Below are 18,497 nucleotides of genomic sequence, written 5' to 3' on the forward strand. Positions count from 1 at the left end.
CCAAAGCATCTTCCAGTTATATAGTTCTGTATCCTATGACAGAAGTTTCACATATTGTACTCAAATCCTTCTATTGCAAGTTAACAAAAAATGATAGTTACTTACCCAGGTCACCAAAATGAGCGGCCTCCATGTGGCTTGGCTGCTTCTTAAGTGTGGCTGTCCTGCTACTTGAAAAGGAGTCCATGTTGGCAGAAATGGCATTGATTGCAACATGACTTGGTCCTGCAGCCTCCAGCAAGGCATGATTTTTAGTGCTTTTTTGTGGGGAATGTACGGATATTGAAGCTATAATTTTTCAAAAAATTGTTAAGAATTAAACACAATTTGATAGCCTAAAATTCTCATAAGGGGGCTTTCAGAGAACTTTAAAAATTAAATTTTGTAACATTACTCTTAAGTCAGCATACTCAGCAAAAAATACTTTACAGGAAAAGTAACTTAATCAAGTGGCAGAAAATTGGGAAGAAAACACTCTTTCTTTTTTTCTTTTCAGACAGTTGCTCTGTCACCCAGGCTGAAGTGCAGTGGCACGATCTCGGCTCACGACAACCTCCGCCTCCCAGGTTCAAGTGATTCTCCTGCCTCAGCCTCCCAAGTGGCTGGGATTACAGGCATGAGCCACCACACCCAGCCAGAAAACATTCTAGTATTATTTGTAATTCTCAAAATACTGTGCCAAAAAGTTAAAAGAGCGAGATCTTTCTCTGAGAACTTCTATTGTGTATAAAGAGTAACAAAGCCAGAAAGCATTCTAAAATATGGATTATTTTAAAATCCTTAAACCTTGCTTGCTTTAGGAACAAAATTAAAATTGCAGAATAAATGCTTAGGGTGGGAGGAAACCTAGAAAAACATTCCTTAGGCCGGGCGTGGTGGCTCTGCCTGTAATGGCAGTACTTTGGGAGGCCAAGGAAGGTGGGTCACCTGAGGTCAGGAGTTTGAGACCAGCCTGACCAACATGGTGACACCCTGTCTCTACTAAAAATACAAAAAATTAGCCGGGTGTGGGGGCAGGTGCCTGTAATCCCAGCTATTTGGGAGGCCGAGGCAGAAGAATTGCTTGAACCTGGGAGGCGGAGGTTGCAGTGAGCTGAGATCGCACCACCGCACTCTAGCCTGAGCAACAAGAGTGAAATTCCATATCAAAAAAAAAAAGAAGATAAAGCACACTCAAAATTCATAAAATATATTTTTAGTAGTCTGAAGAAATATCAATATCACCCATTTGGCTTCAGAATAAAGATAATTTCAGTCATTCAATAATAGTTGTGGGAATTACAAAATGAAGAGTGACTGTCTTCAAACTATTTTTTCAATTTTAAAGGAAGGTTTATTTTTATTTTCATGAGAAATTGGAAGGAGCAAAATAATTTTTAGCTTATTTATAAACAAAAGCCAGTTTTCGTGTTCAGACAAGTATGAATCTATAGGAATGGTGAGACTCTTGCATTGTTTCTTAATTAGATGTATATAATATAAAATGCTATTAACTCATTTGTACAAGGCTTTCCCTGGTCCCTCTTAACATCTCTGTTAGAACTAGTAACTTATTTTTACCACTCCTTCCTCATAGTCTGTCTTTCTTGGTCTCCATGGTATTATACTCTCCTAATTTCCTCTTCTATCTGCTCATTCCTCTCATTCTTTTAATACCCATTTATCAATGCCCAGTGTGTCAGATATGGCCTGCTTCTTTGGCTCCTCTTCTTGAGGCTATCTGCTCTTTTTTTATTCTTTCTGCTAGAAAGCGTATTTACTCTCAAATCTTTATTACTAGAGCAATACTTTTCAAACTTTTTTAAAGCTGCAACCTCCTTTGCTTACCCCCAAAATAAACTTAACAAGGGGTCGGGCACAGTGGTTCATGCCTGTAATCCCAGAACCTTTGGAGGCCGAGGCGGGCGATCACGAGGTCAGGAGTTTGAGACCAGCCTGGCCAACATGGTGGAACCCCATCTCTACTAAAAATACAAAAAAAAATTAGCTGGGCATGGTGGCACGTGCCTGCAATCCCAGCTACTTGGGAGGCTGAGGCAGGAGAATCGCTTGAACCCGGGAGGCGGAGGTTGCAGTGAGCCGAGATCTCACCACTGCCCTCCAGCCTGGGCGACAGAGCGAGAATCTGTCTCAGGAAAAAAAAAAAAGTAATTCTGGCAAATTCAAGGGGAACATCTTACTCACACCCTCCACATGGACTCTTTGCAACAGCTCCTGGGGTACACCTCTGTAGAGCAGATGAGAAATCCCTGATCTCTATCTGTGAATTGTCTTTGACCTGGACTTTTTGGTCTTGTATCACTGATTACCGCTACTAGGCATTCCCACCCACGCTGACTTTACCATCTTCAGCACAATCTATCTAAATATCAACTTAAGGCCGGGCGCGGTGGCTCAAGCCTTTAATCCTAGCACTTTGGGAGGCCGAGACGGGCGGATCACGAGGTCAGGAGATCGAGACCATCCTGGCTAACACGGTGAAACCCCGTCTCTACTAAAAAAATACAAGAAAATTAGCCGGGCGAGGTGGCAGGCGCCTGTAGTCCCAGCTACTCGGGAGGCTGAGGCAGGAGAATGGCGTGAACCCGGGGGGGCAGAGCTTGCAGTGAGCCGAGATTGCGCCACTGCACTCCAGCCTGGGGCACAGAGCAAGACTCCGTCTCAAAAAAAAAAAAAAAAAAATATCAACTTAAAACATCATCGTCTGATTCTCCTCTCAATTTCCCTGTCTGTTCAATCCACCAGTCTCCAAAACTCAAAATCTTGGTCCCATTGTTTTTCACTGTATCTGTTTACTTGCCAAGATTTGTTGACTTTTCCTTCAAGATGTTTAAACATTTACTTACCTGTTTATTTTTAACACCACACCCTCAGTGCAAGTCTGTCTGGGGTCTCCATCCTGCAAATCTCTTCCAGACTAACCTTTCATAAACACCACACTTACAGCATCAGTATCTTGCTCAAAAACCTACAGTGGCTTCCTGCTTCCTGTCTCGATTCTCTGGTCTTTACAGCCTTCTATACCTTCTGGTCTTTACAGCCTTCTATACCTTCATCTCAATCTTTCTGTAAAAATCTCCCTTTACTTGTCTGAAGGCCCCTCTGCCCAATATATCCTCAAATAAGAAGCTGGGCTGGTAGGGAGAAAAGAGAAAGAATCTCTCATTCAAATCTTTCTTAATCTTCAACTTTTATACAAGGTAAGTGTCATTTCCATGAAGTCTTCCCTAAACTTCAGAAATCATTTGCTGACCTCAAATTCCTCTGAACTCCTTGTAATGCTTCACTTAGTTTGACGAATTCAACAAATTGAAGGCTATGTTAAAACTAGATAATGATAGCTACCAATGGAGGACCTATTATATACCAGGCACTATACTAGTTTCTCTATGTATCTTTTTTTTTGGGTATTATTTCATCTATCTCTCATGACAATCTTGTAAAACCATATTTTCCTTATTTTAGAGGTGAAGACAAAAATGAAAACAAGTTGAATACTTTGCCCTAGGTTAATGAGCTAGTAAACAGCCATTTCAACAGGCAGGATTTCAACCTAGGTTTGCTAGACTCTAAAAAAATCACTCTCTAACCTGTGGTTTAAAATTCAGACCTTAAAATTACTGTGCATATAAAATAACATATGTAACATATGTAAATGAATGACTCAAAAGCACCTCCCACCCAACATAACAAAACTGAACATATAATTTCCTGGCTTGGTTCTGTCAGGCAAGTCAGAAGGTAGGTATCAATCTTAAATATTCCTCTCTCTCACACCTCATATTTATTTATTTATTTATTATTATTTTTTTTTTTGAGACGGAGTCTTGCTCTGTCGCCCAGGCTGGAGTGCAGTGGCCGGATCTCAGCTCACTGCAAGCTCTGCCTCCCGGGTTTTTACGCCATTCTCCTGCCTCAGCCTCCCGAGTAGCCGGGACTACAGGCGCCCGCCACCTCGCCCGGCTAGTTTTTTGTATTTTTTAGTAGAGACGGGGTTTCACCGTGTTAGCCAGGATGGTCTCGAACTCCTGACCTCGTGATCCACCCGTCTCGGCCTCCCAAAGTGCTGGGATTACAGGCTTGAGCCACCGCGCCCGGCCTTAAATATTCCTCTCTCTCACACCTCATATTTAATCAATAATAAACTTCTATCCATTTTGCCTCCTAATGTTTTTTCAAGTCCGTTCAGATCTCTTTACTTCCATCACTACCAATCTAGGCCAAGCCATCTGTGGAATTACTTGATTAATGTTCCTCTCCCCTACTAATCTGGAAGTTCAATGAGGGCAGGACCTAAGTCTTTTTTGTTCACCGTTACAGTCAGTTTTTGTCTAATGCCCAGCATAGAAGAAGTGTTCTATAAATGGCAGCTATTATTATTTTGGTTTATTTGCTACTGTTCTGTATATAAGTTTGTCTTTCTAATGAGACTGCAAACGTCTTGAGGGGCTGTTTCTTGTACTGCTTCTGTATTATCCTAAGGTTAAGTCAGTGAATGTTAAGCACAGGTTATGTACTATCATAATCAGAGTATGAGCATAGAATTTTTTAGCCCGGTAGAGATTTAGAAATTAACTAGGCCAATTCCCTCATTCAACAAATAAAGAATCTGAAGAAAGCTACAACTTCCCAAGGTCATACTGTTAGTGGCAAAATTTAGAGTGAAAGACTGGTGTTCTCACTGCCTGAGACGTCTAAGTTCCTTCCTTCTACTACAATCAGATCTAGTCTTTACAGGTCTCTGCTTGAGAAGGGCTTTAAGCCTTTATCACTGCCAATCAAATTTTGCTCAAAGAAGGCAGTTTGAACTAATGTGGAATCCAACTGGCTTTAAATGAGAAATAAGTAAAGTAGGCTGTAAAGTACCTTATTTTTTTCCCCTAATTTTACAACTTTCCTAGGTTATAATTAGTCTTCTTCTCCAGCAAATTGAGCATATAGAATACTCAATGCGAGCAATGCAACATAAACATATTTGAAAGAAAAATCTAAATAAGCACCAATCTACAGATTTTACAGAAATAAACTGATGAAATTAATATGTAATGACTATGGAAACAATTTCCATTATAATTTTCCCATTTCAATCTCTGTACACTGGACAAATAAAATCAGTGAATAATATAGCATCTTTAAAAAGTATGCTCTAATCTATAAACAACGACAATGTATCAATCCCAACAAAAAATAAACAAAACTAATATATTTTAAATTAAGTTTGTTCATTCAAATAAAAAAGCAAAAACTGTAATCTACCATACTTCTGGATAAATAGCGCCAGTGCTTTCCTGCAGTTAACAGACTGCTCAATTAAGAGTATTCTTCATTTTTCGTCTTACTAAAATCAACTAATCACTTTTAGGGAACAATTAAATGTGTGATTAATAAGAAGGGCACTGGTTCACTGTAATCACTAGGATAGCCAATACACAGAAGGCTCAGTAAAAGCCTACTTATGGCCGAGCGTGGTGGCTCACGCCTGTAATCCCAGGAGTTTGGGAGGCCGAGGTGAGTGGATCACTTGAGGTCAGCAGTTCGAGACTGGCCTGGTCAACATGGTAAAACCCTGTCTCCACTAAAAATACAAAAATTAGCTGGGCATGGTGGTGGGCACCTGTAATCCCAGCTACTCGGGAGGCTGAGGCAGGAGAATCGCTTGAACCCGGGAGGTGGATGTTGTAGTGAGCCGAGATGGCACCACCGCACTCCAGCCTGGGCGATAAGAGCAAAACTCTATCTCAAAAAAATAATTAAAGTAAAAAAACCTACTTATTATATGCTAGGTGTTAAAGCGTTATACAGGTTAAAGAGGGAAATAAATCAAAATCATAACTAATTATAAAATAAGGCAGAAATGATTAATGCCAAAAGAGAGAAGATAACAGGATTAAAGAGTCCACAAATGCAAAGCACATCACTTTCTAACGCAGTGGATTGCAAAGGGCAGAACTTACCTTTAATGGACTTGACATCTGAGGTCTTCTCTTGTTCTTTGCCTTTCACTAGAATATAAAAAGATAATTATGACCAATTTTGCAGTCAGAGATCCACTCAATAATATTGTAAAAATTAGACCAGCTTTATTCTAAGATGAGTATTCAAAGTTCTACAACAATGGACAGCCTTGGAGGACAGCACAGGAGGGCAGTTGTCAGCAAAAGCTTCTCTAAGGAAGTGACCTTGAAACAGCATCCAGTCAAAAGAGTTGAACCTGCTTATGGAGAAACAATGTAGTCACGGGCTCTACCACTTTTTTTTTTTTTTTTTTTTTGAGACAGAGTCTGGCTCTGCCGCCCAGGCTGGAGTGCAGTGGCCAGATCTCAGCTCACTGCACGCTCCGCCTCCCGGGTTCACGCCGTTCTCCTGCCTCAGCCTCCCGAGTAGTTGGGACTACAGGCGCCCGCCACCGCGCCAGGCTAGTTTTTTGTATTTTTTTAGCAGAGACGGGGTTTCACCGTGTTAGCCAGGATGGTCTCGATCTCCTGACCTCGTGATCCGCCCGTCTCGGCCTCCCAAAGTGCTGGGATTACAGGCTTGAGCCACCGCGCCCGGCCGGGCTCTACCACTTATAAGCCACGTGATCTTGGACAAGTTACTTTACTTCTCTGGGTCTTAATTTTCTTGATTTATAAAATTAGGTCAATAATAAAAACTACCTTAGAGGGTTATTGATGAAAAAAAAAAAATACCTGTAAGGGGCTTAGAAGGGTGACTAGCACAGTAAATTTAGGACAAATGTTAACCAATATTATTACCACGCGTCATCCAGAGTACTAGCTACTAGAAGCATAGTGAAGAAAGTTCTCTGGTAGTGTATCACATATTACTTCTTATTCTTCCCATAGCATCAAGTAAAAACATCCTAAACCTCTAACACTCAAAGTATAATAATTTGTCTGGGCCAGGCACAGTGGCTCACGCCTGTAATCCCAGCACTTTGGGAGGCCAAGGCGGGTGGATCACCTGAGGTCAGTAGTTCAAGATCAGCCTGGCCAACATGGTGAAACACCATCTCTACTACAAATACAAAAAAATGAGCTGGGCGTGGTGGCGGGCACCTGTAAGCCCAGCTACTTGGGAGGCTGAGGCAGAGAACTGCTTGAACCCGGGAGGCGGAGGTTGCAGTGCGCCAAGATCACGCCACTGTACTCCAGCCTGAGTGACAAAGGGAGGCTCCATCTAAAAAAAAAAAAGATAAAAAAAATTTGTCTGTAAAATAATCATATAATTGCTTCTTTATTACATAAAACAGTAAAAATTCTGCTGTAGGCCGGGCGCAGTGGCTCAAGCCTGTAATCCCAGCACTTTGGGAGGCCGAGATGGGCGGATCACGAGGTCAGGAGATCGAGACCATCCTGGCTAACAAGGTGAAACCCCGTCTCTACTAAGAAATACAAAAAACTAGCCGGGCGAGGTGGCGGGCGCCTGTAGTCCCAGCTACTCTGGAGGCTGAGGCCGGAGAATGGCGTGAACCCGGGAGGCGGAGCTTGCAGTGAGCTGAGATCCGGCCACTGCACTCCAGTCTGGGCTACAGAGCGAGACTCCGTCTCAAAAAAAAAAAAAAAAAAAAAAAAATTCTGCTGTAGATAAGCTAATATGACATCCAAGATAAGAAGGTGCCCAGCAGCTTAAGCCAAGTGTGAATTCTATTATAGGATCTGACATAAGACTATTTTAAACCCCCTTCTTTTTTTTTTTTTTAACATTAAACTTTAAAAAATCTTACTAGGAAAAGGTTATCAAAATAAGAAATGCCAAAACGTGCCCATCTCTTTATTTGTGCTCTTAAACACTGAAAGGTGAAAGGCTAGTAGCAGGAAATAACTTGCCCCCAGAGTATCTGGTTGAAGTCGATACATCAACTGTTGAGTGCTTAGTATGTGCCAGACACGCTCCCAGCTCAGAAAAGGCAGTGATTTTGCCTTCAAAAAGTCTACATTCAAGTGTGTGGAGACTAACATGAAAAAAATAAATAAGATCGTTGCAGGTACTCATCACTGCTATCAGGAAGACAACATTTAAAAATGTTGTAGGGTGACTGGTGTTTGCAGCCCTCTCAGCAGCATCTGCCCATGGACTACATCACTCACTTGAAACATTAACGTGTCTTGGCTTCCTTGACTCCTCTCTTCTGCATATACATCTGTATTCCCTGGCTGTTTCTACCCATTCTTAAGGCTTACAATACCATAGATATGCTGTTACTCCTAAATTTGTATCTCCATCCTAAATCTTTTATCTCAAATTCATATAGCTAACCACCTACCTGCCATCTTCCATAATTCCACTTGTCTAAAAGGGAACATGTCATCTTCTCCCAAAACTGTTCCTACCTCAGTCTTCATCTTCCCTCATGAATGACACTGTCATCCACCCACTACTCAGACCAAAATTCTGGAAGTCATCCTTAACATGGTCTGTTTATTACCTTCCACATACAAACTATGACCAACTGATTCCACTGCTAAAATAAACCGCCACGGTTCCACTTTTACCACCCTAAAAACATTCTCCTACTAACAATCAGATCTCCTATGTTATACTTCTAACATACACACAACTCAACAATCAAATATCAGCATTTTGCTTCATTTCCTTCTGTCCCCCTAAGTATTATACATAGAGTTCCCATGAATCACCACCTGACCCTTCCTTTCCCGGATATAAATACTATACTAAATTAGATATTTTCTGGCTGGGAGCGGTGGCTCACGCCTGTAATCCCAGGACTTTGGGAGGCCAAGGCGGGTGGCTTACTTGAGGTCAGGAGTTCAAGACCAGCCTTGCCAACATGGTGAAACCCCATCTCTACTGAAAACACAAAAATTAGCAGGGTGTGGTGGCCGGTATCTGTAGTCCCAGTTACTTAGAAGGCTAAGGTGGGAGAATCGCTTGAACCCAGGAGACGGAGACTGCAGTGAGCTGAGATTACACCACTGTACCCCAGCCTGGGCGACAGAGCAAGACTCTGTCTTAAAAAATAAATAAATAAATTAGATGTTTTCCTTCCATGTCTGTTTTTTGACTATGACTGCATCCAAATACTTTTTTTAATTTTTATTTTTTTGAGACAGGGTCTTGCTCTGTTGTCCAGGCTAGAGTGCAGTGGCCTCATAATACTTGAACTCCTGGGCTCAAGTGATTCTCTCATGCCACCATGCCTAATTATCCTTTCTGTTGTTGAGATGGGGTTTTGCTATCTTGCCCAGGCTAGTCTTGTACTCCTGGGCTCAAGTGATCCTCCTGCCTCAGCCTCCCAAAGTGCTGGGATTACAGGTGTGAGCCATCACACCCAGCCAAATGTATATATATTTTTTAATAGCATTATTCTGCACATCTTTAAAAATTACGTGAATGGCTAAGCACAGTGGCTCACGCCTGTAATCCTAGCACTTTGGGAGGCCGAGTTGTGTGGATCACTTGAGGTCAGGAGTTCAAGACCAGCCTGGCCAACACGGTGAAACCCCGTGTCTACTAAAAATATAAAAATGAGCTGGGCATGGTAGCGCATGCCCGTAACCCCAACTACTCGGGAGGCTGAGGCAGGAGAATCACTTTAACCCAGGAAGTGGAGGTTGCAGTAAGTGACATCACACCACTGCACTCCACCCTGGGGCGACAGAGTAAGACTCTGTCTCAAAAAAAAAAAAAAAATTAATTACACAAATGGCATTCCATACATATCTGACCTGTATTCATTCAATAATCTGACATGACTATTGATGCAGTTCTAGTTCATTCATGCAGCTCTAGTTTATTCATTTTAGCTACTTAATTCTTTTATAAATATACCTTTATTTACTCATTTTCCTGTTAGTGAACATTTACTTTATTTCCTAATTTTCACTTAAATATTCAACTGATGAACATTCTAGTACACGTGCTCCTATGCACATAAGCAAGAATTTCTCTAGAATAAATCTCTAGAAACAGAATTGCTAGGTAACAAATTATGTGCATTTTTTTTTTGGCCAGGAGCGTTGGATCACACCTGTAATCCCAGCACTTTGGGAAGCAGCTCATCTGAGGTCAGGAGTTCGAGACCAGCCTGGCCAACATGGCAAAACCCTGTCTCTACTAAAAATAAAAAAATTAGATGGGCGTGGTGGCACACGCCTGTAATCCCAGCTACTCAGGAAGCTGAGGCAGGAGAATTGCTTGAGCCCAGGAGGCAGAGGTTGTAGTGAGCCGAGATCATGCCACTGCATTTCAGCCTGGGCGACAGAGACTCTGTTTCAAAAAAATAAATAAAAAACAAATTATGTGCATTTTAAATGAAAGTGACTGTACCAGTTCCATGCACTCAGATAGCCACGCTTCATAGTCTCATCCTTGGTATTTTTAATTTTGCCAACTTATTAGTTTTGAAATGGCATTTGATGTTTTAAATTCATTTCCTTGTTTCCTCTGAGGTTAAAACATCCTTTCATGTTTATTGGTCATTTTGGTTTCCTCTTTTATAACTGCCTCTTCATGTCCTTTGTCTTTTACTTATTACTTATAGAAATTGTAGAAATTCCATACATGTCCTGGATGCAAATCTTCTCTTCTGTAAGTATCTTAGGTGTATTTTATTGTGTGAAAGTTTTAGGTTTTTTGTTTTGTTTTGTTTTTTGAGACGGAGTCTTGCTCTGTCGCTTAGGCTGGAGTGTAGTGGCGCAATCTCAGCTCACTGCAAGCTTCACCTCCTGGGTTCACACCATTCTCCTGCCTCAGCCTCCCGAGTAGCTGGGACTACAGGCACCCACCACCATACCCAGCTAATTTTTTGTATTTTTAGTACAGACAGGGTTTCACCATGTTAGCCAGGATGGTCTCGATCTCTTGACCTCATGATCCTCCCACCTCGGCCTCCCAAAGTACTGGGATTACAGGCGTGAGCCACCGTGCCCGGTGAAAATTTTAAGTTTTAATGTAGTCAAATTTACACAACATATTTTCCTGTGTCTTATGTTAAACAATATCCCTTCCTATCCCGAGATCAGGATTTTTCCCCCTACCTGTTCTTCTATACGATTTTAAGTTTTGTTTTTTTAACATTCTGGGCTCCTATCTACCTGGAATTTGTTTCTGTATCAGGGATTGGCAAACTACAGCCCATGGGCCAAATCCAACCCACTACCTTTTGTTTCGTTTTGCTTTAAGATTCCATCACCCTGGCTGGAGTGCAGTGGCGCTATCTTGGCTCACTGCAACCTCTGCCTTCTGGGTTCAAGTGATTCTTGTGTCTCATCCTCCAGAGTAGCTAGAATTATAGACACGCACCACCACGCCCAGCTAAGTTTTGTATTTTTAGTAGAGACGGGGTTTCACCATGTTGGCCAGGCTGGTCTCAAACTCCTGACCCCAAGTGATCCATCCGCCTCAGCCTCCCAAAGTGCTGGCCATGCCTAAACTGGCCCACTACAGGTTTTTGGAAGTAAAGTTTTATTGTAGCACAGCCATGCCCATTTGTTTACATATTATTTGTGGCTTCAAGGATAGAGGAGTGTGACAGAAACCATATGGTCTGGAAAGCCTAAAATATTTACTATTTGGCCCTTAACAGAAAAAGTCTATTGATCTGATATGTATGAGAGGAGGCAGGAAATTATTTTTTGCCAGATGATGGATAATTGGCATCATTTACAGATCAGTCTATCTTTTCCCAACTAGGAACTCTTTTTATATCCGAAATTCCCATATATACCTGGGTCTGTTTCTGTGCATTTGTTTTGAACATATACCATAAGTATCAAGAATGGAATGGAAACCAAGTGGAAGCCTATAGCAAAATAATGCTGCCTCCTCAATCTTTATAAAACCAGCTCCCTCTTGACATTTAAGCTCAGATTTGAATGTCATCTCCTTAGAGGACATCTTTAACCACTCAATCTTAACAGAGATGACTGCTTAGACCAGGGTGTTAATTGTCACAGATGGTGAGAAGTGGTAGGATTTAGATATGTGTGAGGTAGACCTAACAGATTTGCTGATGGATAAGATACAGAGTAGGAGGAAAGAAGAGGTTCAAGGATGTACTAAAGTTTTGGGCTGAGCAATTAAAAATCCAAAAATGCAGCCACGAGCGGTGGCTCACGCCTGTAACCCCAGCACTTTGGGAGGCCGAGGCGGGTGGATCACCTCAGGTCAGGAGTACAAAACCAGCCTGACCAAAATGGTGAAACCCTGTCTCCAAAAATTAGCTGGTCTTGGTGGCGCATGCCTGTAATTCCAGCTACTTGGGAGGCTGAGGCAGGAGAATCACTTGAACCCAGGAGGCGGAGGTTGCAGTGAGCCAAGATCCGCCACTGCATTCCAGCCTGAACAGTAAGAGCGAAACTCCATCACAAAAAAAAGGAAAAAAAAAAAAAGCCAAAAATACTACTTACTGAGAAAAACTGATGAGCGGGTTTAAAAGGACTAAATCTGGCATAAAATTTTAGATAGCGTAAGTTGAAGGTATCTACTGGATTAAGCTTGTCCAACCTGCAGCCTATGGGCCTCATGTGGCCCAGGACGGCTTTGAATGAGCCCAACATTCGTAAACTTTCTTCAAACATTATGAGTTTTGCAATTTTTTTTTTAAGCTCATCAGCTATTGTTAGCATTAGTGTATTTTATGTGTGGCTCAAGACAATTCTCTTCCAATGTGGCCTAGGAAGCCAAAATAATGGACACCTCTGTATTAGTCAGGTAGAGATATAAAGTGAACCTAAAGTTGGATATACCAATCTGGATTCAGGGGCAAGGATCCAAGGTAGCAATGTCAATTTGGGACTCAACGCATTGGTGGTATTTAAAGTCTGAATCGAATCCCTAACAGAACATCTCCAGCTTCTACTCTTACCACATCCAGTCTCCAAAAAGCTTCTAAAATGATTTTTTTTTTCTTTGAGACAGGATCTCACTGTATTGCAGCGGTGGGATCACAGCTTACTGCAGCCTCAAACTCCTGGGCTCAAGTGATGTTTCTGCCTCAGCATCCTGAATAGCTCACAATGCCCAGCTATTTATTTTTTCTTTTTATAGAGATGAAGTCTCTCTATGTTGTACAGGTTGATCTCGAACTGGCCTGAGGTGATCCTCCTGTCTCAGCCTCCCAAAGCACTTGATTACAGGCATGAGCCACCGTGCCCTAAAATGATCTTTTTAAGATATAAGTTCAGATCACTCCTCTTTCAAAATTTTAAATTAACGTTCTCTCTGTATTTTGTTTGACACAGGGTCTCACTTTGTCATCCAGGCTGGAGTGTAGTGACTCAAATATGGCTCACTGTAGCTTCCACCTCCTAGGCTCAAGTGATCCTTCTGCCTCAGCCCCCTGAGTAGCTGGGACCACAGGTGAGCACCATCACACCCAGCAAATTTTTTGTTTTGTACAGGTCTCACCTTGCTCAGGTTGGTCTTGAACTCCTGGGTTCAAGCTATACTTCCGCCTCAGCCTCCTAAAGTACTGGGATTACAGATATGAACCCACCATGTTTGGCATCTCGGCATTAGGAATAAAACCTAACCATGGCCTGTAAAGCTCTCAATCACCTGACACTTGCCTACATCTATGCCCCAGTCACAGTGGCCTTCTTTCCTCTCTTGAAGGGCACCATGCTCTTTCTTGCCTCCTGACCTTTGAACATGCTATTCCCTGGCCTCTCTAGTTACCTCCTACTGATCCTTCAGCTCTAAGCTTCAAGGTCACCTGCTGAGTCCTCTCTCTAACATCTAACCAAAATGTGTTTCTCCTCTTAATCTTTCAAAACACTTTACTCAATTTGTTAAGTATACACCTACACACACACACTTACATGGAGCGGGTGGGAGAAGAGAGGAAGAGATTTGTTTGCTTATTTATTATCTGTCTACCCCAGGAGACAATAAACTCCATGGGTGCAGGGACATTGTCTGGTTCACTACCCAATCCTGAGGACCTAGCACAGTGCCTGGCAGACTGTGGACACTCAAAAGATATTCGTTAAGATATTCATTGAATAGAGACAACAGTCTCTTGTGCAATAAGCAGTTTGCCTCATTATTCTTAGAATGCTTTTCCCCCCTTAATAAAACAAAAGGTAACCACTGCAATGCCAACAAATTAGAGACCTATTAAGTATACCCCTGCCTTACCAATAAAGATTCCTCCTCCTATTTTACCTGTTTCATTCATTCAGCACTTTCATTCATTCATCACCTAGCATCAGTTACCAAAACCGTGTACCTACTTAAGAAGTATTTAATGTCATTCAGAGTTCAATGGGCCTTTGGGAATCATCTAATTCTCAGCTCATAGAAGACAGAAAAGTAGGTTAACTGGTCTGTCCCCCGTTACAGTTAGTAGCAGAGCTGTCATATGAATCCAAGGTCCTGATTTTTGTTTAGTGCTTTTTCCAAAACCCATTTCTGGCCAGCCGCGGTGGGAGGCTCACTTGAAGTCAGGGGTTCAAGACCAGCCTGACCAACATGGTAAAACCCCGTTTTCACTAAAAATACAAAAATTAGCCAGGCATGGTGGGGCATGGGTAATCCCAGCTACTTGGGAGGCTGAGGCAGGAGAATCGATTGAACCTGGGAGGTGGAGGTTGCAGTGAGCCGAGACCGAGATCGCGCTATCGCACTCCAGCCCGGGCGACAAGAGCGAAACTCCGTCTCAAAACAAAAAAAGAAAACAAAACTCATTATTGTTTGGTACTGTTTTTTTTTTTTTTGAGACGGAGTTTAGCCCTTTTTGCCCAGGCAACGGTGCAATCTCGGCTCACCGCAACGTCCGCCTCCCAGGTTCAAGCAATTCTCCTGCCTCAGCCTCGAGTAGCTGGGATTACAGGCATGCGCCACCACTCTGGCTAATTTTGTATTTTTAGTAGAGACGGGGTTTCCCCATGTTGGTCAGGCTGGTCTTGAACTCTGACCTCAGGTGATCCACCCACCTCGGCCTCCCAAAGTGCTGGGATTACAGGCGTGAGCCACCGCGCCCGGCCTCTGTCTGGTACATTTTATCTGAAGCAACAGGAATTGACAGGAAATATCGCTGCTGTCCACAGATCCACACTTGCTCACTTCGGATATGTATTTTTAATGAAGTACAACAACCTTACCCAAAATCAAAACCAAGCTGCTTCTACGCAAATATTGGGCAGGTAATACAACTGAAAATCAAAAATGTAAGTAGTTCGTTTATAAAGTTAGGCTTCCAGTAGCTAGTAAACTTGCAAAGTCATCAAAAGTAGTGGTCTTCCTCTTGGGGAACTTTAGCAGTAAGTAATTTTATTTTAGTAACAGCAGTAACTACCCCTCCCCCCAAGAGGAAATTGTAAGACAGCACTGGGTGAAGAAAACAATTTTTTCACGTGTTGCTTTTAGACATAAAATCCTCACTATTTGGAAAATTCAGACTTCCATAATAAGGTTCTAAAGAGATTTCCTTGATCTTGATCCACGGTCCTCAAAGAAACACAAAAAAACTAACCACCACCTAAGAACTGTTCTTAACCAAACAAGCAGGAACTTCTGTGGGCTTTAGCAATCGCTTCTGAACCAGCGCGACAATTCTCCTCTGACCTCGCGCAAGAAGACCACCTTCTCCCTCCCAGAAGAGTCTCGGAGCACAGCAAGGCACTCAGGGGGCATCTGCGCCGAGGCCGAAGCTCGCTGAAGGCCTTGCTGCCGCCCTGGAGAAAGCCCTCGCAGGCCCACCTGCCCCACCGCCGCCCCTGAGGCCCGGCCTGACTCCCCGCCGGCGCCCCCTCAGCTACCTTTCCGCCGGAAGAAGGACATGGCGGGGCCCGGGTCGGGGCGGAGGGTGCGGGGGGACTGGCGCGGGGAGGGCCCGGCTCCCCTCATTCAGCAACCGGCCCGGACTTCCGGGTCCAGAGGGCCAGCCGCACTAGCGCGAAAAGGGACCCTTCTTCCGGGAGTGGGCCCCACCGCCTCCTCGGGATGCCCAGGCAGCTCCAGCCGCCATATTATCAACAAGCCGCCCGCCCGGAGTTCCGGTCCTTCCCCGCGCTAGGCTTCACGGGAGGTCAAGCGCCGGCCCCGCCCCTTTCCCCCACCGCCTCCCGCGGGTGCAGGGGCGCACGCCCGCATCGCTCGCGTGATCCGCGCGTGCGACCCGCGCCTGTTTCCCGGGCCCTGGGTGCCTGGAGCAAGCCACCGTTCCTGCAGCTGTTTTGTGGCGTCTGCCGCCGGCCCCCGGTGGAGCGCTGCAGACCCAGTCTCTGCAAAACTAACCTCCGTGGAGCGGGAGCCTTCCCAGCAGCTGGGACGGGGCGGGCCTTAGGTCCCCGGCTTCCGGCCCCTGGGCACCCTTCAAATTGTGCCCTTCTAAAAGGCAGGGCCAACCCTGCCACGCTCCGGCTCGACCTCTCCTGCTCCTCCGTTTGAGGTTTGCTCACAGGCGCTGGCCGACACGAGCAGCTTCACCCTGCACCCCAGCCCCTGCTTCCCCAGGAGAGCAGCCCACCACGGCCTGCGGGTTCGAGGCGATGCAGAACCCTGATAAGGAAAGGGCACAACCTGCTGCATGGGAACCAGCAGCTCCCTCGGTCATTCGCGAAGGAAAAGGGGAAGCGGGCTTATTTCGGAGTGCAATCCCTGCGAATGCTCAACTTTGTAAGGGACTGAAACATAAAACCTCACCAGTATTTAAAAGCAAGCTCCAGTGAATCATCCTTGCTCAAATGCCATTTTCCTGTGAATCTTCTGACCCTTCCTCTACTCCCAAAGCAAAATGAATCAAGCCTCCCTGTCTTTGGTGCTTCTTACACCCCGCGAGTGCGCTCAGCGGCTGAGGTTGTAACTGCTCCCTGGGGTTGGGGTTGGGGAGGGCAGGAAGGTAATAGTAACTCAATAAATGTTCGCTGGGGTTTTTTAACCAATGAATTTTATCATGTGACGGATGGGAAAACAGGCCCAGAAGAGACAACTAGCCCAAGATGGTTCAGAATGTTAGAAATACCAAAATTGTTAGAAATAGATAATCAGTGCCGTGAAGAAAAGTCAGCACGGAGACAAAAGATTTCTCAGCAAGGCAATCGTTAGTTTCTGCAGAAAGTGTGGTCAATGGCAGATGGGACAATGTCGAGAGCACACCTGAACAACGGAAAAGCAGACATATTTATCCCTTACACATTTGGGTTGTCCTCACTGCTGTGTCCTGCATCCATTGGCTGGAGCGGGACCTCACACTCTTAAACTGATACCCTGTTTGCTAATAGCGTAAAACTTTCCTAAATAGGTAAGTGCAACGAAGAACGAAGAAAGAAAGGAAGTTGCTTACCGAAAGGTTTAAGGAAGCAATAACATTTCCAAATAAGGAAGGGGGATAGGCTGTGAGCTGGAATGTGCCTATGAGCATGTCCAACAGTTACATAGGATAGGGCTTAACAAAGAGTTATTAGCACAAAGCAAGGAGGTTTGAAGAAAGTCTTTAAGAGAAACTATTACTTATTACACTTATGATGTAGTCTTTAACAAGAAGGGGAACTTTGAAGAGGAAACTTTATATTCTACAAGAATGTCCAAGTTTAAGACTATAACTAGAGGCCGGGTGCGGTGGCTCAAGCCTGTAATCCCAGCACTTTGGGAGGCCGAGATGGGCAGATCACGAGGTCAGGAGATCAAGACCATCCTGGCTAACACGGTGAAACCCCATCTCTACTAAAAAAAATACAAAGAACTAGCTGGGCCAGGTGGTGGGTGCCTGTAGTCCCAGCTACTCAGGAGGCTGAGGCAGGAGAATGGCGTAAACCCGGGAGGCGGAGCTTGCAGTGAGCTGAGATCCGGCCACTGCACTCCAGCCTGGGTGACAGAGCGAGACTCCGTCTCAAAAAAAAAAAAAAAGACTATAACTAGAACCCGAAAAAGGCAAATCCCTTAACCTGCTCTAATATGGTCTTTTCACTATATTATTAGAGCAGGTTAAAAGATTTGCTTATTTCATTTCTGGCCAGGCGCGGTGGCTCATGCCTGTAATCCCAACACTTTGAGAGGCCGAGGCGGTCAGATCACCTGAGGTTAGGAGTTAGACCAGCCTGGCCAAGATGGCGAAACCCCATCTCTACTAAAAATACAAAAATTAGCGGGGCGTGTGGCGCGCCTATAGTCCCAGCTAATCAGGAGGCTGAGGCAGGAGAATCTCGTACACGGGAGGTAGAGGTCACAGTGAGCCGAGATCGCGCCACTGCACTCCAGCCTGGGCGAGAGGAAGACGCCTCAAAAAAAAAAAAAAAAAAAAAAGATTCGCCTATTTCGTTTCAGAGCATGGCATGTTTGCAAGTGCACGAAAGATAACCAAAACTGACATGGAAAATTTACTATGCGCCAGTACTGTGCTAAACCCTCCAGATGAGTAATAGTCCTTGGAGTCAGTCCTGGTATCTGGAAAACTAGGCACTGAAAAATAAAGTCAACTGCTCAAAGTCACACACTAGGGATGAAGCCTAGATTTCAAGGTCAAGCCTCTCTCCAGGTAAGGAGAGTGCGTCCAGGCGCACTGGACGGAAGCAGCGCTGGCTACGGCTCCG

At 44.1% G+C, this 18,497-nt stretch overlaps 1 protein-coding gene across 4 annotated transcripts in view; it reads right to left on the minus strand.

Annotated features, from left to right (window-relative positions):
- AKAP10 (A-kinase anchoring protein 10) overlaps positions 1 to 16,421 on the minus strand; it is an 81,028-nt gene extending 64,607 nt beyond the window's left edge. Inside the window, exons 1-3 of one of the 4 annotated variants that reach the window (XM_077970530.1) lie at positions 16,204 to 16,421; positions 5,955 to 6,002; positions 106 to 288 (exon numbers count right to left, since the gene is read on the minus strand). In XM_077970530.1, coding sequence (XP_077826656.1) covers positions 106 to 187 — 82 coding nt within the window. In that variant the 5' untranslated portion in view covers positions 188 to 288; positions 5,955 to 6,002; positions 16,204 to 16,421. Of the gene's footprint in view, positions 1 to 105; positions 289 to 5,954; positions 6,003 to 15,725; positions 15,963 to 16,203 lie in introns of those variants that run through there. The other 3 variants (XM_077970532.1, XM_077970531.1, XM_015118808.3) reach the window with 3 other exon arrangements.
- Positions 16,422 to 18,497: the final 2,076 nt, after the last annotated feature.

This window comes from Macaca mulatta, chromosome 16 (assembly GCF_049350105.2).
Source record: "Macaca mulatta isolate MMU2019108-1 chromosome 16, T2T-MMU8v2.0, whole genome shotgun sequence".
Classification (NCBI taxonomy): domain Eukaryota; kingdom Metazoa; phylum Chordata; class Mammalia; order Primates; family Cercopithecidae; genus Macaca; species Macaca mulatta.